The sequence below is a fragment of the Emys orbicularis genome, chromosome 13 (assembly GCF_028017835.1).
Source record: "Emys orbicularis isolate rEmyOrb1 chromosome 13, rEmyOrb1.hap1, whole genome shotgun sequence".
NCBI classification, from domain to species: Eukaryota; Metazoa; Chordata; order Testudines; family Emydidae; genus Emys; species Emys orbicularis.
The window spans coordinates 43,659,053-43,684,320 of record NC_088695.1 but is presented as its reverse complement, the minus strand read 5'-3'; the positions used below and the strand labels follow the sequence as shown (position 1 = coordinate 43,684,320).

Here is a 25,268-nt window from a genome sequence, read left to right as displayed (position 1 = left end):
GACTACAAAGGCTTCATAAAAACCATTTAATAGCTAATGTGCCTAATGGATCCTTTGTAATATGTGGAACACCTGTACAATTTGGATTCAGTCCAATTCTTCCTTATATTTGGCTGATTCTCCCTGCATATTTTCCTGGATCATTCCACTTTGTGTTGTTTCCTAGTTGCTTATTCATCATGTTCTGGAGTGTCACTGATAGATTATGTTGGTTATCCGTAAGCTGCTTGAGTTGTTGCCTGAGCATTGATCAACAGTCATTGAGAAGACTACTAAGCCACTCCATTAGTTAACAAACTACAGCTTTTCTTTAAGGCAATCCTCAAGACCCTAAAATAGGGTTTCCTATAAGGGGCCATCGGCTGTGATGGGGATCCTTTCGGACAGTAGTGACAATTTACTCTTTGGACAGAAGAGGAATTGGTCCATCCATTTTGGATGCTTTGTAGAGGAATTAGTTGTTTTAGAGAGAACTTTTAAACACAGCATAAAAAATTAGTGGATTTAGCAATTGTAATGAGATATAACACGAAGATAACATATTAAGATATGTGGGCTAAAAAGCTCAGTTTTATGAGGGACCTTGGCAAGAACATTTCTCATGATTTTTTTTTATTTATTTAGCCTATTTACTGAGAAGAAGCTGTTTTTGGCATTTTTAATAAAAATTAAAACAATCAGTGGTGTATCATGGACAAGTTTATTGTTCCTGACATACTATTTATCCACTAAGTATACAAGCCATATTTGCTGGTGATACGATGAACATATTGATTTGCTTTCAAGAGAATGTCTGGCTTGTCTGCTAGATATCTTGAAAAGGTGTCAGGTTAGTGCTTATCCATATAATGCGTCTTTAAGCTGTATGGGACATCCAGGGTTGCACTTCATCATGCAATCTCCTTGGTTTTCTTGGAAGGAAAAAGTAATTTCAGGGGGCCGTACTCAGAAGGGACATGGTGTAACTTGCATCTTCAGTATCGCTCAGTGTGTAAATTGCACCAGCTTACCACCTTCTTCAAAGCTATTGTGGCAGTGTTGCTAAAAAAGCCATTAACACAACTCAAATCCAGTGAGCCTGTAAGAAACCTGAGAAACCTGCCCTTTACCCTTGCTGCAGTTAACTAAATGTCCACACTTGTCCCTGTAGAATCAAATAAATTAAAATATCCTATAACACATACAACAGATTTAAAAGAAAAAAATCAGGGAAGCATTATGTCATGTCACAGGCAATATAAAACAATATTTCTTAACACATTCAAAAGGTTTACCAGTAATAATTAAAAACATGTAAATGCAAATCCCCAAATATAATTGATTTATAAAATAGATGCAAATTTCCTGAACATGATAAAGATCTTTGAGAAGGAGGATAAAGAAACTACCGGAAATGTCTGGCAAAATGTGTGATGATTTCATAACAATTACTCGAGTTGTTTAGAGGTAGAGTTGGCGCTAAGTAGTGTAGGATCTTAGGTTGGCGGGAAAGCATTACATAGCCAAATCAGTTCCCTTCCAGTGATGTTGTGGTTCCTGAGAAACAATTAGTTAAAGATTGTGCAATCTTTTTGATGTAGGTGTTCTTGCAGCATCTCCAAAGGTAGGTCACAACTGCTACAGAAGTAAGCAGTTGTCAAAGCAGACAAAAAATCTGATTCTTTTTTGACTATAATGAAGGATGTGAAGAAACTACCCTCCCACATGACTGCTTATGCAAGCCTAAATCAAGCTATTCTTTTCACTAGAGAGGGAAGTTGGAAGTCAAAAATATCTTTGGTTCCTAAAATGTGCCTCAGCTGTGAGTAATATTAATAGCAATTCTAGTCAGTGATCTTTCAATAAGTGAAACAAACTACCCAAATGATAATTGCAGGATTCATTGGGATTTAGACAGATTAGCAGACTAGGCTATCAAGTGGACAGTATTCATTGAGCTAGAACCTCAGCTGGTATAAAATCAGCCTAGCTCAGCTGAAGTCAGTGGAGCAATGCCAGTTTACACCAGATGAAGACCATGCCCAAAATATCTAACTGTGCCATGCAGGAAATGCAAACAATAGAAACCATTACTGCATAGAATGATGCTATGTGGAAAAAACAGCTGGTGAAAGACTGAAGTGTGCTTAATGAGAGCTTTTTGAAGTCAGACAGTGTAAGGCTGTAAATAAGGCTAGTGGGGAACATCAGTGCAGTCAAGAACTATAAACTGAAATTAAATAAAAACGTATCTTAAAACACCCTACTCAGTTCTTGCTTCTTCCTGAAGCTGAAGGACTTTTTATGTATTGGAGAAGGGAAAGAGAACTATTAGAACCTCCTCAGAAAATGAGCTGTTATGAAACTTTGAGGGAATCAAGTTTGTATTTCCACAAATTCGGGGAGTCTAGTGAATAAATTGCAAACCAGTAAAAATCTAGGAAGACCTTTATTTAAGAACAACGAGGAGTCCGGTGGCACTTTAAAGACTAACACGGTTATCCCTCTGATACTTCTTTTAAGACTTGTTTTAAGATTTTTAAGATGAGATAAAAAATGCAGAAAACAAATCTTGATTGCTATGTACATTTAGCATTATAATAAATTATTATTATTTCACTTTGATCTGCTTTCACATTGAAAGTAACATGCTTTATTTTAAGGCTACCATACTGAAATATAGGAATGATCTTTCTTTGCTGGAACTTAAAATTAAGAAAGTGATAGATTCCTAGTGTAGTGAAAAAAGCAGAATGTAAAGAGGAAAATTTTTTTGTGGAAGGTATTCAGACACCATGGTGATGGGAAACCTTATAAAAACCTAGATAGAATAAGTGTGAGATACTTGCTTTATAGATGGTGCTTTATTCAGATCCTTAAAATGGTTTGGGTTATGAATGTGAAATATCCAGCGTATTCATGCTTGCTTAGAACTTATTATATGTACCACATTTTAATAAAATGATGATGTTGGTTTCATTTTGAACATTACACTAGAACTTTTAAAAATAATTCAGTACAAATAACTGTTTCTCAAAGTAAACTCTCTCAAGTTCACTGTTGTTTTTTTTGTATCAGCACTTGTGGAGGGCATATGATCTCTGTTGTGTGACAGGTTATAAGATAATAAAGGGAAAGTGAATTCTAGTTTAGTCATCGTAGCCATCCATGTTGTGACCATAGGTTAATTCCCCCCACCTCTCATCCACTGGCTTCATATGGTTTGAGAACATTCTGTTCCAGAACTCTCTTAATTTGTGCATAATTATTCACTTGAATTTTAAAACAGTTTTAGTTCATGGTGTGTTAGGTCAGCCTGGCTCCATAAAATGAAGCCCTAAGTAAGATAAGTTAGAATAAGATACTAATTATATATCCACATACATACCAGTGACTTATATTGATTATACAGTTGGTGGGAGTTAATATTATGTACCTCATCGTAAATTCTTATGTCTGTCCACAAGATAACCTCTATAAAGTATGATATTGGAAAGCTTTTCAAAGGTTTGGCGCTAGCATTCCCATGGACTTGCAGTGAACTGAAAATCCAAGCCTTTTTTGTGTGAAGGGAATGTCACAGTTAATTATGTAAGTGTGGGGCGGATGTCCAGTGCAGATATTCATTAAGGAAGATGTACAGTCACCAGATAAATGGCTTGGTCAAGGACTTGAAAGGAGGTGTTTGTTAAAGGAGCGGAACTGGGGAGGGGTGCGGTTGGTGCTCCTATGACTGGTACAGCAGGGAGCCAAGCCCCCTTTCTTATAGCCCACCTTAACCTTAATTTGAGGGGTGGCGATGGTAAGGACCCGGCAATGGGTTGGCTTGGGGACCTGGATGGAAAAAGGGGGGGTGGGGACTGATGGAAGCCTGCCATTGAGATATTGAATGAATATGGAGCTACCTGCACGGTACAGTTTTATCTGCCCACATCTAATAATAAAGTTGTGGCCTGATTAACTAATTTTGACTCATTTTATGGTTTTAATCTAAGTGGATGGTGTGGAATTTTTTGTTGACACTCTCATCACCAATTTTATATTCTTGTTCCTCTAAAAAAAAAAAATCATTACAAAGTATATGAAACAAAATATGTTAAATATTTATCAGTAAATTGTCTTATTAGCTTAGTGTCAACAACAACAACAACCCCTTAGACCTAGGACTGGTAGTTAAACTTTAGCGTTATATACGAACCATAAACTAGATAATAAACTGATGTCATAAATACATAAACGTTAAAAGTAGGGGCTGTTATGATCATCTAATCTGACTTCTCTATAACACAGGCCAGAGAATTTCACCCAGGGATTCCTGCATCAAGCCCAAAATTTGTAGCTGAGCTAGTGCATGTCTTTTAGAAAGATATGCTCTCTTGAGAAATGCATGTCAAATGCTTTCTGAATATTCTGTTGATTCAATTAAATGTTTTGATAATAAGCAGCTTGTGTTTTGAATGCGTTTAGCAGATCTGATCTTAAAAGGTGCGTGTTTTGAATCACAAACAAATTGTTGTGTAAATCAAATCCTGTGCTTTTTGTTTTGTTTTGTTTTGTACTGCATTGTTAGGGTGACCAGATAGCAACTGTGAAAAAACGGGATAGGGGGAGGAAGGATAATAGGCGGCTATATAAGAAAAAGTCCCCCAAAACAGGACATCTGGTCACCCTATGCATTGTGGAAGTAACATTTGGAGGCCAATATGATGCTGTATTTTTTGGTTTTCATTTATTTTTGTTACTCGAGCCTTATATTTTCATAATATATTTATCATACTTAGGAAATACTATCTCCAACTTTATTCCACGTCCATGAATGGCTTGGTGGAAAAGGAAGATAAAAATGTCTCATCTCATATAAATAGCCAGAGACATTTTTAGATTTTTTTCAGGTACCAGGTTAATTACATTGGCAGCAAAAAATCAACCAACCAAAATAAACAAAAAGAACAACAAAAGAATGCAGGGAGGGAAAAAATTGTTTCAACACAACATAAAATCATGAATTTAGTGAATAAGCTCCTCTTCCTTGTTTGTTTTTCAGAGAGGTTACGTTGTTTTCTTTTTCTCTGTCAAAATATTAGCTGTTTTCATCATGCTTTAAAAACCGCTCACGTTCTTTGGGATTGAAAGTGATTCTTCTTTGCCTTCCATGAGGCTATGTTATCTAGCTCTTAGTTGACTTGCATGGTTAAAGGAACAAAGTTCTGAGTTATAATATGCAGAAGTAAATTTCTCAATACTTACTGTCTGATGTAGGGGTGGGGAACCTTTTTTCTATTAGGGGCCATTGACCCACAGAGAAAAATCAATCGTTGGCCACACCCAGCCCCGCGGGGGTGAGGGGGGAGGGAAGAAGCTCAGGGCTTTCCCCCGCAGTGGGGTGAGCCAGCGCTCGTGGCTCCAGTCCTGCGCGTGGGGTGGGGTGTGCGGAGGCTCAGGGCTTCCTCTGGGCTGGGGCCAGAAATGAGGGGTTCAGGGAGTGGGTTCCGGGCTGGAGTTGGGGGTTGGGGTGTGGGAGGGGGTGAGGTTCTGGCTGGGGGTGGGGCTGAGGCTGAGGGCTTGGAGTGTGGAAGGGGGTTCCGACCTGGGGTAGGGGTTGCAGTACAGGTGGCGGTGTGGGCTCTGGGAGGGAGTTAGGGTGCGGGAAGGGGGGTTTCGAACTGGGGCAGGGGATTGGGGGTACAGAAAGAGTGTGAGGCTCTGGGAGGGAGCTTGGGTGTGGGGGGGGGCTCAGGGCTTGGGGTTGGAGTGTGGGTAGGGGTGCAGGGTCTGGGAGGGAGTTAGGGTGCGGCAGAGGGTTTGGGGTGTGGGCTCTGGCCAGGTGGCACTTACCTGAGGCGGCTCCCGGACGGCGGAGCTAAGGCAGGCTCCCTGCCTGCCCTGGCTCCGCGCTGCTCCCAGAAGCGGCAGGCGTGTCCGGCCCCTAGGCAGAGGGGCGGCCAGGGGCTCTGCGTGGTGCATGCTGCCCGCACCTGCAGCTCCCATTGGCCGAGGTTTCCGGCCAATGGGAGCTGCGGAGCTGGCACGGGGGCCGGGGGCAGCATGCGGGACTTCCCTGACCATTCCTCTGCCCAGGAGCTGCGGGGGGAAGGGAGGGTGCTGGCACTCAGGGCTTCTGGCCTTCGGCGTGGGGACTTGCTACAGGCCAGATTAAATTAAGCAGTGGGCCGGAGGTTCCCCACCCTGGTCTAATTGTAATGCTCAGGTGAATGCCAGGCCGTCCCACTTTGAAGCTAATGGTAAAAGGGATAATACTGGATTTTTTACTACTGTACAGCTCTGGCACCCTTCTTTGGGTCTCCATCTCTTGTAGCACCAGGCTAGTGGGTGTCTGATAAATTTGAAGCCTCATAATCCCATCTGATAGCTAGGAGCAAGAAAAGAGCAGTTTCTTCAGGCTCTTCTCGCCACCCTTTCCAACCCAGTCCCCAACAGGCATTACCCATCACTTCCTGGGTGGGTGGAGAGTGCTACTTTACACCTCTCCTAGCCTGCAGTTTTAGGTCATGTCCCTGTAAATACTTCTTGTGCAGAAGTTTTCAGACTGGAGAGCCGGCCCCCCCTGGGGGGGGCATGGAATGTATTCTGGGAGGGGTAGGATGTGAGAAGCTTTAGGGGGGGAAATTGGGATATGATAGAGATCTATAAAATCATGACTGGTGTGGAGTAAGTAAATAAGGAAGTGTTATTTACTCATAACACAAGAACCAGGAGTCACCAAATGAAATTAATAGGCAACAGGTTTAAAACAAACAAAAGGAAATATTTCTTCATACAATGTACTGTCAACCTGTGGAACTCTTTGCCAGAGGATTTTGTGAAGGCCAGGACTGTAACTGGATTAAAAAAAGAACTAGATAAATTAATGGAGGATAGGTCCATCAATGGCTATTAGCCAGGGTGGGCAGGGATGGTGTCCTTAGCTTCTGTTTGCTAAGCTGTCGGAAGACAGGATACTGGGCTAGATGGACCTTTGGTCTGACCCAGTATGGCCATTCTTATGTTCTTACTGTGCACATTTTACGAACAGCAATGAATAACTAGCAAAAGCTGATTCCTCCAGACATATCAGGTCCTCAGGTGGCGCTGTGCCTTTTGACAGATTCTGTTAAGCTTTCATCACATTATACAGAGTTGTTGCTATCTGTATGTTAATCCATTTGCTACAACAAGGTGTGCGCATTTAATTTTAAGCATCGACCACGATAGCAGTTTTGCTTTTGGTCTTATTACAATGGATCGTTGGCTTTGTTTGAATCAATGCCTTACTGTTTTAATATTTAGTGAGAGTTGCATTTTTTTATTGGTATATATATTTGTGTGGTGCGGTGGGGAGGGGGTCGTAAACTACTGCAGACACAAAGAAGGGGTGCATGATCAAATACGTTTGAGATGCACTGCTCTGTGTATGCCTCCGTTCTTGCTCATATATATCCTAAGGCCTGGTCTACACTGGGGAGGGGGGTGTCGATGTAAGATACGCAACTTCAGCTACGGGAATACCGTAGCTGAAGTCGACCTACAGAGCAAAGGCAGTCACTGTTCTAGCAAAACTTGTCCCCACCTCCTTCATAAATTTCAGTTTACCCTTCATTGCTCTATTTGTCATCCAGATTAATTCTCTTCCTACCATACTTTTTTCCATGACTGATCTTGAACTCGTTATAAAACTAAAATTGTATTCTTTTCACTGTTAACCTTCTGTACATGTTCTATCAATTGTAACTCTGCGGCTTTTCAAAATGAGCTAGATTTTGATAAATTAAACTTTTTTATTTAAACAGAAGATATATACGCTTTTTGTTTGTGTTTTGTCCTCAGAACAAACATTCTACTTCTTTAGAAATTATTCAAATGTTAGTCTGAGCATTCTAGAAATGCTCAGCTAAAAACCAATCATAAAGTATGTGCAGGGTGCCATTCCTTAGCATTTAATACATATAAAACATTTGTTCGTTTGTTTTTCTTACAGCTCTACAACGGATCCCAGAAAAATATTGTTTTCTGAGATACAAAACTGAACCTGATTATTTTATTTTAACATGCAAATATAATATACAGTAGATTTTTCTATTACTAAAGATATTGCACTACTATAGAGAGTACCATCTCCCCCCTAATTTATGATGACATTTAATTTATTTATTCCAGATAGGAGAGTTCATGTAAAAAAACATAAATTATAGCAAAGTTCAAAGCATAATAATAAATTTAACTTTTTATTTCAATAACCGGTAAAAGAATTTATACCCTTTTATTAAATGCAATTGAAGAGAACGTTGTGTTACATGGTAACATTTTGACACTTTCCTCTATGAGAAACTGTTTGTACGATATACAAATACATCACCAACCTGAAGCCCCTGTCCTAAAAACATTTATGCATTTGAGAACCTTTATGCACCTGAACAGAATAATTGAGTTGAATGGGGCTGCTGATATACGTAAGTGTGTGCAGGATCATGATACAAGTCTGCATATTAATGGAAAACTTTGTTCAATAAAAATGAAGTAGCATTAGAATTGTAATGTCTAATACAAACTTAATTGGTCTTATATGTATGAATAAACATGTCAGTCCCTTGACTACATATTGAAAATATACTGTATACATACCCTATTTATTGGGTATGTATCCTATTTTGTGTGAGGAGACAGAAAACCATTACAAGCAATGCATTCTTTTGCATTGTGATAATCCTCTTAGTCTTAAATGTGCTAATACATTTTCAATAGACTTTGCACTCCCTGCACATAAGTCAAGTTGCACATTGATTTATGACTCTGAAAATGAACTTTAACAAGTGAAATATGTTTTTAAGATGACACATTTAAAACATGAGGTCAAATGTATTTCGGCCATGTGGGATCTTTAGCAACAGAGCAATTGTACTTCCTTAAAACCAAAAGGTAGTGGCCTACTCAAAGATTTAATACTTCAACTTCTTTGTACTTATCTTTCACTGTTCATTTCCATGTAAAGAGCAGTATTCAGACACGTTACATTCTTTGTGACAGAATGGATTGCATTTGTCTAGTTTGCCCTCAAAGCATACAGAGATCACTGACTGCTAGAAAACTTTTTTTTCTCAGTACTCATTTATCTTTTTTGTACCATTTTATTTCACTTCTCTGAATTGAATAAAATTATAGCTCTGTGTATGTGCACTGATGTAGGTATGGTAATGTGGAACTTTCATTAGTGGTGTTATAGATCTGCTATAAAAATAGAGCTGGCAAACTGTTAGAGAACATTAGTCCTCAAGTGATGCAGTTTTGCTAACTGCATATTAAAATTAATGTTTGCAATGTTGTTGTAGCCATGTTGGTCCCAGGATATGAGAGAGACAATGTGGATGAGATAATATCTCTTACTGGACCAACTTCATTTGGTAGAAGAGACAGACAAGGTTTCGAGCTACGCGGAGACTTGGTCAACAAACTGCCAAATTCATCATTGGTGTAACAGTTGAAGTCCATACAAAATGAAGCTGCATCAAGGATGAATTTATCACATTTTGCTAACTAATCACTACATGGATGTTTGACTTCCATGCCCATAATAGGCAGTGGTATTAAGTAACATTTACACATTTGATGTTAAATATTGCATGATATTTTGTGGGTACTGTGGCTTCCTCTTTACTGAAAACAGTTGTAGCTATCTAGTAACTCCTATTATCACTACCGCCATATGGTATCATAACATGGTCTCTTTTGCCACTATAATACATTTACTGTACTACACTCTGTCCTACCCTAAGATACAGGTAGTAACCATTCTTTCAGCTGTAAAGGACCACAGGACACATTGTTGATTTGATGTTATATCATTTTGTAAGTGGTTACTTGTTTTCACATTGTTGACAAGGCAGTTAGCTCTTTGTATTTTACATTATCTGATCATGTTTAATTTTGCTTAAATTTTGATAATTATTATGATATATATTGAGGTGCTGCACTTGATTGCAGATGAAGCTGAAAGGATTTTATAGGAATATGGTAACAGACCTTATTTTTTTATAGGAATATGGTAACAGACCTTGGCTGCAAATAGCCAAGTGGGAGTAGAAAACTTATTTCTCTGTATCAAATTACTTCAGTAAATTTTATGAATCGGCTGTATGCATGTTGACAACTTTTGAATGCATGAAGAAAGCAATTTACTGTTTATTCATGTGTGTCTTGCAGCATAAAAGCCATCACAGATAAATTGTCGTGAAACTCGTTCTGATGAAAAGTTACATATTGAGATTGTAATTTTATAGTCTTGAAGTATGTTATGTCTTTGAAAATAGCAATGAGGACTGATTATCAAGTGTATTATTCTCATTACTGGTGTTGACAGTTTATGCATCATCCAACCTAAAGAATATAATTAATCATGTAATATCTCTTTGCGTATTATACAGTATTTATAACTTCTAATGTGTCTAACATTTATGGGTTTTTCAGATAACCACAGAGATCTTTTAGATTTCTCCTTCTGTCAGAGACTGATAGAGATTTACAACTGTAACTCGGCTTAATGACATGTCTTGCCTCAGAATTGATTAATAAGTGGCACTGGCCACTTCAAATAGTGCACCTTTGTGGGGTAGGACTTAGGGGGGACAAAAGCTATGCTCCCTCTTGGACAATTCCCGTCGCCTGTAAAAGGCGGCAAAATTGATTGTTGTGGGCAAAGAAAAGCTCTGCAAGGAGGAAATAAATCCTTTTCCGGCTTCAAATACACATCTCCTTAAACCCATGAGTACTTATTAGGAGGCCCCGTACATACCTGTTGGCAGTGGCGAATTTTCAGGGGAAGTGTGGGGAATGTCTGAAGTGGAGCCAACAATGGCCATGTTTATGTCCCATGAAACACGCCAACTGACTACATGAAATACATGAGAAGCTAAATAAGGAAAAAGTAAATACTCACATGCATTTAAGTTTTGAAAAAGCTCTTCATTACTGTATTTAACGTGACAAATCCTGACCCAGTTTGCCAATCAACAGTGACTTTTAGTCCAAGTGCGCATTTAAAGAGTCAAAGTTACTTTAAACTTTAGGCTTAACAAAAGTTAACCACAGCAATGCAACAGTCATTTAAAAATATTAAAAATAATGCTCCTAACATAATTTTAAATAAGCAAAAACTTTATATTGTTGTAAACAGAGCACCAATCTTCACAGGGTAATGTCTATATTTCTGTATGCCCCAAAGTCCAGATTTTGAAACAAGTTACTTGGCTTGATAGTGTCCACTTACATAGTAGGGAAGAATAATTCCTGGGTAAAATGCTTTGGACTGTGTTATTCTGGCCTTTAAATTTGTGAATTCTCTTTCCATTCACTCTTTCTCCTCTTCCCCTGTCCTCACTCACCATATTTATAGGGGAAATTATTTATAGAGCTATGACATCTCTGCATTTGTTTTAGGATTTCCTCTAGCTGTAACAAGGTAGAGCATTTTTGAGGTAGAATTGCCTGAAGTTTTTTTATGGCTTAAGTGTTACAAATAAGCTCCGTAGTTTCTTCCTGAATTATTAAGTAGTTGAATCTAATCAAGAACTTTCAGTCTGACATAGAATAAAATAGAGTGTAATCTATAAATAATGATTTAGAGGAGTTTCCTTACAAGTTGCACTGTCTAAAATGGTTCTAGCAGGATGTTTATGCAATGTGATGATGCTTAAATCAAAGTTACCAGGGAGAATACACTGACTGATGTAACATAACTAGTGTTTGCAAGGTATATACACAAGAGAACCACCTTTTCCATAAGACTGCATGAACAGCAGTAATATCCTTGTAATTTTGTATTCACCTATGGCGCGGAACATAAAAACATTAACATGTAATGATATAACTCCCTCAGGAAAATATTGGTTCTGACCAAGTGGCTGGGTTTTCCTTTGTTTAAAAGCTGTACGCTATAGAGTAAAAGATATAAAGATTTGAGGAGAGGCCGGCTGAAAAGTCCAAGTGTTCCATAAAATAAAATGCCAACATTGGAAGATCTGCTGGGCCTATATTACATCATGTTATAGCAGGAGAAGTTTCTTTCAAATCTGTAACCAGATAACTCCCTGGCTGCAAAACTGAAATAATATTATGTCCACAAGTCATTTTTGTAGCAGAGCAAACAGTGACTTTCATATACTTTGCAGTATTTCAAAAATAGACAAGTTGTAATACCAGCACTAAACAGGTACACGCACATGTAAACATCAAGGAGAATTGTCACTTTTTAATTCAAAGTATCCTAACTTTCTGAAGTTCCCTCCTCCATACACTGATTTCAGTGAAACTAAATTTGTTTCAACAGTAAAGATTTAGTAAATCTGTGCCACTCTAACTGTTGTTTCCCCTCCCCTTTTTTTTTTAACTAGTTTGCTGTTTTGTGGTTCACAAGAGGTGCCATGAATTTGTTACGTTTTCTTGTCCTGGTGCAGACAAAGGGCCTGACACTGATGTAAGTACCTTAGAACGTGATGTATTTTGATATGTTTTTTTTTTAAACTGTGTTGCTCCTAACAGTAATGCCTCACTGCAAAGATCATCAAAATTGCCACTCTATAATAGAGTTTTAAGTTATTGGGAATAGAACAATCTATTGAAATGAATATAAGGATGTATAGACTTGAAATATCCATTTTAGTAAGCAAAGCTGAGGTAAATATTGACCACATCATAACAGAGGGCAGTATTCCCTCAAACAAAACAGGATGGTGATATGTTCACCCAAGCAAAAAGTCAATGTTTGTAGTATTATATACACTGATATTTCTCGATGCAGGCAGTATCTCTGTTATGGCCACGCATTTTCAATACGTAAGAATTTTCCTTTTGAAATTACAAAATTAGAATTGGCTTGAGTTAGAGAGTGCTTTAAACTTGAGCTAGCTGGCCAATGTGGGAGAGGGGGAAGGTATGAATCAAAGCTCAGGTGCTCCTCATATTTGAGCTAGTAATGCAGTAGGGATACATTTACTCTGTGCTCCTAACACAATAACTCTGTTGCTGGAGTGTTACTTTGCAGTTGGCCATCTCATTCAAGCTATATAGATAACTCAAACTAACTCTGCAGTGAGGACGTAACTGTTGCAGGCCTCAGTTGTTGCAGACCTCAGTGATGTAGGGCTAAACAGTAACTGGACTGATTTGTCACATAGCTCATGGTTACATGAAAATGTTCACTGTTTTTCCCATGGGAAGTGTGTGCGCACACGTCTAAAATATGATTGTTGTCATCCTATGTAACTTTGTTTTTCAGAATAAAAGAGGGAAATGTCTTTTTGTAGTTTGCCATTCATTATTAAAGAATGCAATCAACATAATAATTAATCAAAAATAAACTTCATTCTTCGAGTTAAATATAAAAAGACAGTGTAAGGAAGTAATTTCACTTTATTAATCAGCAGTAATGAAAGGTGCAATTACAATTAAATATATTTAAGCATTTATATATTTTCTTAGTTCTGAAATGGATGTGTTGTCATCACTTACAAATCTATAGTTTTATTCATTTGCCTCATCCCTTCTTTGGAAGGATGCAAATTTTGAGAGTCCCATATCCTTTAGATATTCTTCTAAGTTTTACTGGTGAACAACTGAATAGGATGTCTTTCAAATGACACATTCAAATTAATGGGGTCTAAAATTTGGGATCAGTTAGAAAATGCTCCCTCTTTTTCATGTAAAGATTTTTCTCTGGCCTGTGGTATTTATTTCAAATCATTTTTTTCTAGCAACAACATATAAACAAATCTGTAATAAGTTTGCAGGAAAGATGCAGATGCCACATAAGAGGATGAGAAGTATGAATTTTAGCGCATGCATCAGCAGTTAATAGTGATTAAAATTGTCACAGTAAATGATTAGAGCAGTATTGGACTTGAGATGAACCAACTGTTTGCTAAATATTTCAGAAGATGTTAACTGGATGGCTGAATCCAAACTTGTGGGAAATAATTTGCATAACTAGAAAGAAAATTTAAATATGGTAATTTTTACCAGCCTCATGAGCCCATTTCTTTGTATTGAACAGTGAAGAATGAGCCATTTGAAACAATTTTTAAAAATTAAAATGTTTGAAAAAAATTAGGCATACTTTTATGTAGAAGCCAGTTTTATAACTCACTATGCAATGGGGGCAAAAAGTAATTTCATCATTAAGAAAACAATCAGTAGAAACTTTAAAGGATCTTAATGTGGCCCTTTTTATAAATCACTTGATCACAAACTATTCTGTATTTCAAGGTGCTGTGCACATTTCATATTTACTGCACATTTTACATGTGTGTATGTACATCCATATTTATAAACACCAGAGAATTATTTAATAGTATATAGTACAGTCAAATATATTTTATGTTTTAGCCCCTGGTCCTGTGCTTTAAACTGCACAACTGCAACATACAGCAGGAGAGGGATCTTGCTACGTATCTAGAGCAACACTGTCTGTAGTGTTAACACTAAGGCCCTTGCTAGAAGTTCCATATTGGTGGTCCCCTGTCCCTGCATGGAACCACATAAGTTAGTGGGTTTCCAGATAGTTACAGGAGTCTGCCCTTGCAGAGCACATTACCATTTTGAAGATAGGTTAGTCTTCCTGAATTTTCCCTGTGTATTTAAAGTAGAACCGTGCTAATTTACAGTTATTTAAAAACAACATCTTCCTCATCCCCTTTCTCAGAAAGGATTCAGTCACTGAGCGCTGTGGTAAGGTTTTATATTACTAGGATATGGTGTGTTTTTTGTTTTTTTACAATGTATGCTGTAATAATGATCAGTACATTAATTTCAATTACTGTATCTATGCTTCATAAATGAAAATTACTGAAATAAATTAGCAAAGTGCATTTTGTGAAGTATTATATTTGCTTTCTAGTTTGATCACTTGCAAAATACTCTAGTCTGCTGTGGTCTGGTAGTCATTAGTGAACTGGAAAGATTCTACTTCATTTTTAAGAGCTTTATCAATAGTTTTATGTATGCATAGCATTTCTGGTGAGAAACCTTTGGCTTTTTATAATTGGTCTCCAGTTCATTACAAGTTGCAAGTAAAATGAGAACTTTATTGCACCCTACTGAAATAATAAACTGATGTTGCTTGTTCACATAGAAACCTTCAGGATTATAAATTCTATTATACAGTGAAGTAATTTAACATCTGTTTATAGGAACAATACATTCTGAAGTTTCCTTTGTCTGAAACACTCTGTTTTGTTTCTTATATCCCATTTAGGCTCTAGATTATAGAGCATTATCTATTGCAGATGACATGTACCAGTAAACTATACTCGTGTCACTAGATTTTAATGAGCTTCTCATGCACATTTTTAACGTGGTATTTACTAGATCAGTAAATAATGGATGAACAAAAAGTTATATGGAGGATTATAAACTCTCTGTTGGTTATAAACTCTGAAAGCTTGGGTTGTTTTTAAGAATTTACATGTGAAATTAATAGCTTTTGTCAAAAGCAAATATGTCTTTGAAGGCTTTTCTTGTTTTGGAAAGTGAAATGAGTTTCAGGTGGTAAGCGCTGTTATCCTGATTAGACTCTGAGTCCTCTGATTTGTATAACTTTTAGTATAATTTATGCTGGAGATAAGCAGCGGCTTTCTCCAAAAGCAGTGAAATAGTACACATTTGCATAGTAGAATTATTAGTTTCTTGCAAATGCAAAACATAAGTCTGTACCAACAATCTAGCTCTCTTTTAATGATCGGTCTATGAGGACACATTTCACACTAGAATCTAAGGTGTCTCAAAGGAAATAAAGTACCGTATTCTCTATATACAGGATATATTTAAATATTTGTTTGTAAAGAGGAACGGCATGTGATCTGGTGATTAGAGCATGGTCTGAGTTATGAGATGAGATACAAGTACATGTGTTAAGCCTGTGCGTTATATACTTTTGCCACAGACCAGCTAGTCCTGAGTATCAGAGGCTCATAAAAGTTCGTCTCCTCAGCTTTCCATTTTTAAGGAATCATGGCTGCATGCAGGTTTGCCACCTGAAAGTTCTCGGTTACATCTGACGTGGACCTCAGATGCTCAGGACTACTGTGTTTTACATCGTACTCAAAACTGGATGGATAGTGTGGACATGCAGCACTGTGCCAACTTGCACCCATGTGACTGAACAGCTTCAAGTTGCAACAGTGCAATTCTTTAGTATACATGAAGCTTCATACTGACCCAAATACTGTGGCTAAATTCATCTTCCTGGGATTAAAAATAATCTTCTCCTATTGCTCTGACCTCCTTCCCTTCATCTCCTTATCTGTGTGCCCTGGCTCCCCCTTATTCCCCCTCATTCAGTTCCAGCATCTCGGCATGCCATTTAAAGCACTCCACCCTTCTGTTTCTTCTTATGCCCTTCCCAGTGCCTTGGGGGTAGTCTTCCTCCTAATCGCTCCCTTTCTTTTCATCCTCCATTCTTGACACTTCCATCTCTTTCCCATGTGAAACAGCTTCTTAATCAGTGGTGTCCCAAATGTTCCCTTCTTCAAATCACTACCACCCATGCACCTGTTCTGCACTACTTGTGTGCTGCCACCCAAATTTAACTCTGTCTTCTGCTACTTGACTTAATTGTGTTGGAGCCTGATATTACCTGACATTTTAGTAGGCAAAATTTTATACTTCAAGGTGTGGGTGAAGAATCAATTTGCAGCAGTTAAGAGAGACCACCACCACATTGGACTCAACAAGATAGGCAACATCACCAGCTTACTATGTTGTGCTTTCCGTTAGCCTATGTTTTTTGGAGCAGAGGTATTGAATTCAGTGTCACAACTCCTGTTGGTTTCAACAGGGCCAGGATTTCATCCACAGTGTTGTGTGTGTCTTATTACCAGTACTCTAAATACCATGTGTGACTACAAATAATAAACCGTTACTTTAGGTTTTAGATTCTTTTAAAAACTGAAAGGAATAAACGAGTTAAAATATGATTACATTATTATTCACCTATGAGAATAAGAGGTTAGTAAAGAACATGGTGCATTTAAAATCAACATCAGAGGCAGTGAGCTGTTAGGCTTGGGAACGTGGAGAAAGGTCCTTTGTACTAGTGGTGAATTAGTTTATATACCTGGGCTATAAATCTGCCTTTGATACTTCAAGTGTGTATTCTTCAGTGGACACTCTTGGCTTTTCTTTTCTGCAGTGCAGCATTGCAAATGAAAGTGTGAGGCCATTTAATCGGATGAAGCCTCTCTTAACTGTTGTAGAATCCATTATCTGGAAAGTTGTTAATCATTTTTAATATTGCATGTTACATTTCCTGTCTGGATTTTGGAGACAGTGTTTAAATACTTCATTTGGGTTATCAAATGATTAGTTTCAAAGTTGACATACATTTAATCCCCAAAGCATGGTGTGTTATTTCCTGTAAGAATAATACAGAAAATAAATGTTTAATAATCTTCTGTACAACAATAGGTACTAGTAAATGAAGAGGGTTATAGACTGTTACGCTTCAATTTACTAAGATGTTTGGTAGGTTTTATAATGTTTACATTTTAGTATTTTACTCTGTTATGTTATTACTACCTAAGTTAGTACAATTTGCATACCCCTGGAATGCAGAACACTGTTTCCATGCCCTAGAGTTTCCAATGTACCATATGATGATTTTTGTGAAAAGGATATTAATTATAAAAATGCTTTAGTATTTATATAATTGTCTGATATATTCGTTGTCATTTCATTCAGGTGTCTAGTTAACTTGCATTTCAGATTCTCCAAGTTTTTGAGATGAAAATAGTCTTTCATTTATACTTAAATACTCCCAAGGAAAATAATATAGTGCCATTTTGTGAAAGAGTGTGCTTTGTCTGTTTCCAGACCAGTTTTATACACAATGCATGATCTTTCTCTCTCTTTTTTCAAGAAAGTGATTTTTGTGTAGAGAGAGAGGTATAGTGCCTCGAAGCATACTTTGTTTCCATTATTAAATACATTTCCTAGAAGATAGAGGAGGCAGAAATTATGGGAGCAGTGACATTAACAGCATTTGCAAGAAAATAAGCAAATCAAATGAAACTTACTTTGCCAGTGCTCATTACATCGACCTATTAATTAAATGTATGAATCCGCTCTTTTTGTTATGTTTATTTTAAAAAAATATATTGGGGAAGGAGGAAGAATTTAGATTTCCACTTCAGACATAAAGAAGCAGATGATGCCTTTTGCCTTGAATATCACTTTCCTGTGGAAATCCAACAAAGTGTAATTTCAAGCTCAACATCTATTATGGCCAATGTCAGAGACATTAGAAAACAAGCTACACGCTTTGCATCTGTGATTTGAACAAAGGTCATAGCACTGCCAGTAAGGTCCTTGTGGATGTATGGCTTAGATCTCAAGGGCCTTCCCTTAGTTTTACTATCCTAGATCGTGAAGTCAGTGTTGTACCAGCAGTGTGAGATAACAAATTCAAATGTACCACATTTTGCATTCTTTCTATATCTGTTGATGCATGATTTCTTTCAACAATTAAACAATTCCTGGCAGAGACACTCAAAATATGTACCCATTTTAATCACTCTGTAAAGGGCTATTAGATTGATAGAGAACAGCAGGATTAAAAAAAAAACCCAACTAGCCATCCTACAGTTAAAAAGAGGACTATACGCTTGAGGAAATGTCACGGTTTTTTACATTCTAGAAAGATTGGTAGAGAGCAGGAAGTCATATAATCTGTATCCAGAGGCATTTACAACAAAAAAGGGAAAACAAGTTGTGTCCCTCTTGGACAGAAGGGATGTATTGAATAATTATAATATATTAAAGTTAGAAATGTTTGCAGAGAGCCCTGCTTGTATTAGTAACAATAATCTGGTGTCAGTGCAGTAATGCCCCTCATCTACCTTTTGAGAAATACACTGAAATCTTAAAATGGTACATCACTTTCTATAGAGTGGTTGGGATTTATTTACATGCCAGATTTGATAATGACAAGAGAATTTCCAATGTTAAGAGGACCTCCCATTGCTTCACTGTGCAGAATGTAGGGAACAAAGCTCAAAATCACACAGCATTTGTCTGCTGCTTTCGTTTTTTGTTACATATTCAAACCTCGGGTACCTCAGAAGGTCACTGAAGTTTTGCAAACCTTTTTGGTGAAACTGTAGGCCACTTTTGTATCTTTTCTTTGAAATCAGACTAAATTTACAATTCCACAGGGCATCAGAGAGAGAGAGAGAGAGAGAACGAGATGGCCGTTTCAACTGAGTTTGACTTAGAGATGTTTAATGCTTTTGATTCCTGAACTCAAAGCTAGACTCTGAGACTTGAACCCCCCACACATTTGAACTGCAGAAAGTGTTCACAAGAGATCCTGTGAAGTGAAACTACACAAAGCTCTGTCTGTTACGGCTTAAGTATCTTAATGTGACCAAATCAGAATAATATTGAAGCCTTGTTTGCTACTCTTGGTAGTCTGGGAAGGTAGAAAGAGAGATGTTGGTGGAAGATGCTCTGTGCACTAAGTGCAATCACAAATTTTTGATAGGGATAAGAATGATCCAGAGGTGTACACCTATCCAGCTTTCACCACTATCATCATCTCCTCCTCCTCCTAAATTTGTCCTCTGAATAGAGATCTGCAGCATAATACTGGCACACAAACCATGCAGAAAAGGCTTCGCACTGTGTTTCTTTCTTGTGCACAGTAAAAACCTGGTTAAAATACTAGCAGTGTGCCCTCAAATACATGTTTCTGAAATTTTAAGTATGACCTTCCTTGGCTTATAACTGCTCTTAAATATTTAAATTCCACTCTTTCCACTGTTTGTTGAGAGAGCATTTTCAGAGCAGCTGTGGATCATTATCAGCCAGCAAGTTAGAAAGCAGCATTGACTTTGATAAAAAAGGTAATCACAGAGGCAATTCATACAAATTATACTCCTGCTTAAAAGCTCCTGACACTTGCAGTTAGTGACGAGTGAGGTATAACATCAATTCAGTATAGGAGACTAGATACATGGTGGTATTACTTAAGCAAATATATGCTACTATTAGCCTGCCTATTCACTAAATAAATTTAAACAATCCAGGAAGTAGCCATCCAGGTTTCCTTATAGATGCAGGGTGAGCCTTCAACAGAATTGGCTGGTAGAATATCTTTTTGCCACTCTATTATGAGAAACTTGGTATCGGTCCAGCACATTATCGTGATATTGAAAATCCAGACGAAGTGTTTCTTATCCCCTGTGTCTGTCCGTTTCATATACACGTGGTGGTACTTACTTTACCCTTCTTGCTAATAACAAAACACAACAAAGAACCTCACAACCCATAAAGTGTAAAATTGGCTAAAAACCTAAGTGATTTAGGAGCCCAAATCCCATTTTCAAAAGTCATGTAGGTATTTAGGATCCTAATTTTCATTGGAAAATCCAGTAGAATTTAAGATCCTAAGGCTCTAAATCCCCTTTGCAAATTACAGGTTCTCCCTATCTCTTCGATGATTTAGTTCTCATTCCCTGGGTTATACATTTAAATGGGCACCACATATCTGGGAAGAACTGGTGAAAATTAATCTTGACTTTATATTGATTCCAGTAAAATGTGATACAGGGTATTTGAGAGCAAACTGAGTTTGACTTTATGGGGCAAAGTTAAGAAAACAAAAAATGAATAAAGTGCTTTATTTAATCAAAGTCAAAAAGTTTTTTAGCATGTTTACCTGGGGTTAAAAAGTGAGATTTAGACATTAGATGGATAATGTGTGTTGAGGAGTTTGATTTTTAGGCTTCTAGCCTTGACAGTACAACATGACTCATTTATTCTTAAGAAGGTCGCTCTATGGGTTACTAAAATAGACCATGAAAAAACATAGTGGATTGGAAGTAGAGGAGGATTTCATAAAGCTATTTATAAGACGAGATAGCCAGATCTTTCTTCCTGTTGCTTGCCAGGATTGTGTGGCTCAAACTATCTATAATTTAATTTCAATCCTTTTTTCATGGAGAAATAGTAATTTGGGATAAACCCAGATTTAAAATGATGTTACAAGAGTGTGGCCTGGTAGGGTGAAACAAAGAATCTTCTGTATAAATCTTTTATCTACTTCCACAGGTGCCTATTCCCACAAAAACACTGGATAGGCTCCATTGTAGCTTACTTTATGGGCACAGTGTACACACAAGAATTTTTACAAATTCCTGTTGAGACAAATAGCATGCCAAAGGCAGTCATTCCCCACCATTCATAAGGACTCAGCTCACTCAAGTGATGAGTCTGTAGGCAATGATCATCATCTCAACAGATCAGTTCCTATGATTCCATGTGGTAGCCAATTCCCCAAGTGTTGTATTAGACACGGAGCTAGCATGGCTTCCAGATATGGTCAGAATTTTTCCTACCTATTCTAATATGGATTTAAATATGGATTTGTGCTATTTTTCAGAAAATTAACTTTTTAGTTCTGCTTTTCCCTAGTTTCTAACATTTAGTAGGGTTTTTGTTTTTGTTTTTACTCGAACATTCTTTCACTCAAACCACTCATGTTCTAGGAACCTTAACTTCACCTTAAAGTGTTTCCATGAGAATTTCCTTATGTTTAAAATATGGTCCTGATGTTCTGCTCCTGCCCTGTTTCTGAAGAACCTAAGTGATCACAAGGTGGCATATCTGTTTCAAGTAGACCTTGGGAGGCCTCAATGCGCCTTTAGTCTGTGGCTTCAGAACCAAGCTCCACAGCCCTACCCACCGTCCCGTTCAATGGGAAGTCCTGATGCTTCAGGCTTGCGATAGTCCATAAGAAGGAGTTCCTCTCCTCAAGACCCATGAGAAATTGGATTTATTTATTATTTTTTTAAAAATGCAGTGGGGTACTATTAATTTCTGAGCAACTATTTAATTTTTGTGAAACTCATTTTAATTCATCTGCGAATTGTAAAGTGCCATGTGAATTATTTTATTGTATTGCATTTTCTGATTAGTTTTTGTAGTTAATAGTTAAATCTCTAACACTAATTTACTTATTTTGGTATATGGTTAGTAAAAGAATCTGTTTCAACATTTATCTACTTGAGAGAGACAAATTTAATAATCTCTTATTTCATTAGTGGGGGCAGGGATATGAAGTGGCTTATGCTTCATTAAGCTGTGCTGTATATTTTGCTTAATTCATTGAAGTATTCAGTGGAATTTGTCACAATTACTTATCTGTTGTTATCCCCTTGTTACTTACCTGTGCATGCTATTTAATCCTGGAATAAAAGATATGACTCTCTTTTTCAATGGTAATCTCTGTAAAAAGAATAATAATAAACAGAGCTCTTAAATGTTGTTGTGTTTTGTCAGATATGCATTAGGTATTGTTGTGCTCAGACTCCTAATATGCTTGCTTTTGAGGTTACCCTGAGTTTTGGCTTTTCAACAGTACTTCGTTGAAAACTATGTGTAGTACTGTATATCGGAAGTATTTAAAGCATAGAAACCCATGCTAGAATGTTTAGTAAATGCTATTCTTCTCTTCTGCAGAAGTTCATAATATGGAAGTAAAACATCAAGAATGATTAATTTCGGTAGCACAAGTAAAATAGGCTTATGTTTCTCTTATACTTCTTGAAATAGGATAATTTTTTCTTAGAAATATGAAAGAATAGGAGTGCTATAAAAATAGACTTGGCTCGAGATGGAGAATAAGAGACTTCACCTTTTAAGAAGACTGCTAAAAGTGCCAGAATTAGCATTAGGTCCAGATATAGCTGTAATTACACAGCACAGGACCGTCTTTGTTGCAGATTACTGTAAATTATGTTGTAGGGGATGGGTGAAAGTAATGGGAAGGAAATGGAGGTTCAGTAACGGAGATTTCATTTAGGGAGAGGAAAAACCTTTGAACCAGTCTTTTTTTCATATGTTTATCTTCTGACTCTGGCATGGATGAGCTGGGGTAAGGAGAAATACCCTTAGCCATGATGGACTGCCAAAATCCAATATAAGAAAAGACTACGCTCTGTTTAGAACACTCGTAGTCACAGTATGTCAACAGAAGTGAGAATTTAGTGATAAGTAACAAAACTGCTAGTTGGAGACAGAGAGAGGATATTTGCAGACTAACTAAAGATATAGTTTCCCACTTGATACATTTTTAAAGATGTTACATTATGAACCTTGAAATACAGAGAAATGTTCTTACATGAATATTTATATAAACATTGTTTAAAAAAGTATATTAATGGTTGCAAGACTAAAAAAAGGGAAAAAATTAAAATATCTTTAGTAGTACTAATTAAGGTGGTCACTATTGGATCTTATTTGTACTGGAAGGTTGCAGAGAGACATGGTGTATAGCAATCTAAATTTGTCAATATATCCATAGTTTCCATAATAATTCACTTTATTCTTTTTGAAAAATAAACCCTGACATGCTTGAAGTAGCCAAAGCAATGTGTACTCTTTTTTTATAACAGTTTTAAAAGGCCTTTTATCTTTCTCTTCATTCTTTGCCCATCTGATGCTGCTGTTGGCATGGCAACAGATCAGCAAGTAGCTCTGTTATACAGCACAACCGCCCCTCTGACATGGAGAGAATCTCTTTCATGTACATCAGGTAGCCTTCTCATGGAGAAAACCACACTCTAAACCTTCTGCCTACTAAGTTAATATCAGCAGAATTTATCATTTCCTTTTGTGTCATCTTATGAATTCATATTTTTATAATTATTGGAAGATAAAGAAATCCGCTTACTGGTGCATGTAATTATATGACTCAGATTATTCATGATATAATTTGAAAGGAACTAGTGAAAACCAAGTAAGGTGGGTTGTGTGACTTTTACTATTGTGTATCCTTCCATATAGTTTTATAGTTTGGTATTTTAATGGGCTAGCTTAGAACTACAGGTTACATAGGTTTAAATTCTGTTTTGATACACTTCATGATTATTGCCACCATCTCCTTGATTATAAAGAAGGCAAATACTGCGTTACTCAGTGTTACCATGTAGTGGCACCTTGTAATGTCATTATGTCAATGTGTGGCTTCCTTTAGAGCAGCCTCAAACAACTTTTTGTGACTGTGGCACTTTTGGGTCAGTTGATCCTACTGCTTGCTCCCTCTCCCTTCGGTGAAAGAACCTTTCATATCTCCTGGAATCATCAGCACCTTAGTAACTATAGCTAAATTTAAAATCATATACTGACTTGTTTGAAGAGAGAAGAAACAGATACAACCAAGAAATTCATAGTGAGAATGCTCAGCTCTATTCTTGTCTATGCAAGGGCTGTGCAGTGACTCACAAGAACAGGCTAGATGTCTTTGTACAAAGCTGTTACCTTGCCTATTAGAATCTCTTCCCATTTTTTTTCTCTTCTAGTCCATGGTCAGCTGCCTAGTGGAGATCAGCGTTCTCTCCTATCAAATAGTCTGTATCCCCTCTTCACCCTCTGGGTAGAAACCTCTTCTTTGTAGTCAAGTCCATCTTTTCCTTCTACATAGAAAGAAAATGGCTTATAGGCATCCACTACAGTGTGCAACAGATATCTCCTTTTTAAGGCTACTGCTGAAAAGGACATCAGAAACAACTGATAATGAACCTGAGACAATAGTACCAAAATATACTAGTGACAGCATTTTTGTTTGTGTCAAACTCAGAGGGGCGCCAATGTATTTTCTTCCATAGCAAGTCGGTAGTATGGAGATTGGGTCAGGTCAGCATACTCAACATTAGTTTTAGAAACAACCTACTCTGAATCATCCACTTGATTTATTTTTTTCTCTGTCACAATAGGTGGTTGCAGTAGGGCAATGGCTCTCAAACTTTTTTTTTTACTGGTGACCCCTTTCACATAGGAAGCATCTGAGTGTGACCCCCCCCATATGAATTAAAAACACTTTTTTATATATTTAACATCATTATAAATGCTGGAGGCAAAGCAGGATTTGGGGTGGAGGTTGATCGCTCGCGACCCCCCATGTAATAACCTCGCGACCGCCTGAGGGGTCCCGACCCCCAGCTTGAGAACCCCTGCAGTAGGGGAATGTGATTAGTATCAAGGAACTGAGACTTTACTGGCTAAGACCAGTAATACAGAAGATTTCACTGCACACCTTCTCTTCCCCTCCCCCCAAACAAACAGTTATCAGTACTTTACAAGATAGATACTATAGCTGATGAGACATTTTAGAATTGTTGATTGTACCATATGGCTAATATAGTGCACTACAAATGCCAGCCCACTCATCTTACCGCAAATTGAGATTTTTATCTAATTTTGATTTAGGAACCACCTCAAAATCAGAAAGTGCTAAAAATATTTTCACA

General features: G+C 37.4%; 1 protein-coding gene across 1 annotated transcript in view; it reads left to right on the top strand.

The window, feature by feature from the left end:
- Positions 1 to 25,268, top strand: part of PRKCA (protein kinase C alpha) — a 295,766-nt gene that overhangs the window by 112,238 nt on the left and 158,260 nt on the right. Inside the window, exon 3 of the mRNA XM_065416263.1 lies at positions 12,360 to 12,442. Coding sequence (XP_065272335.1) covers positions 12,360 to 12,442 — 83 coding nt within the window. The remainder of the gene's footprint in view (positions 1 to 12,359; positions 12,443 to 25,268) is intronic.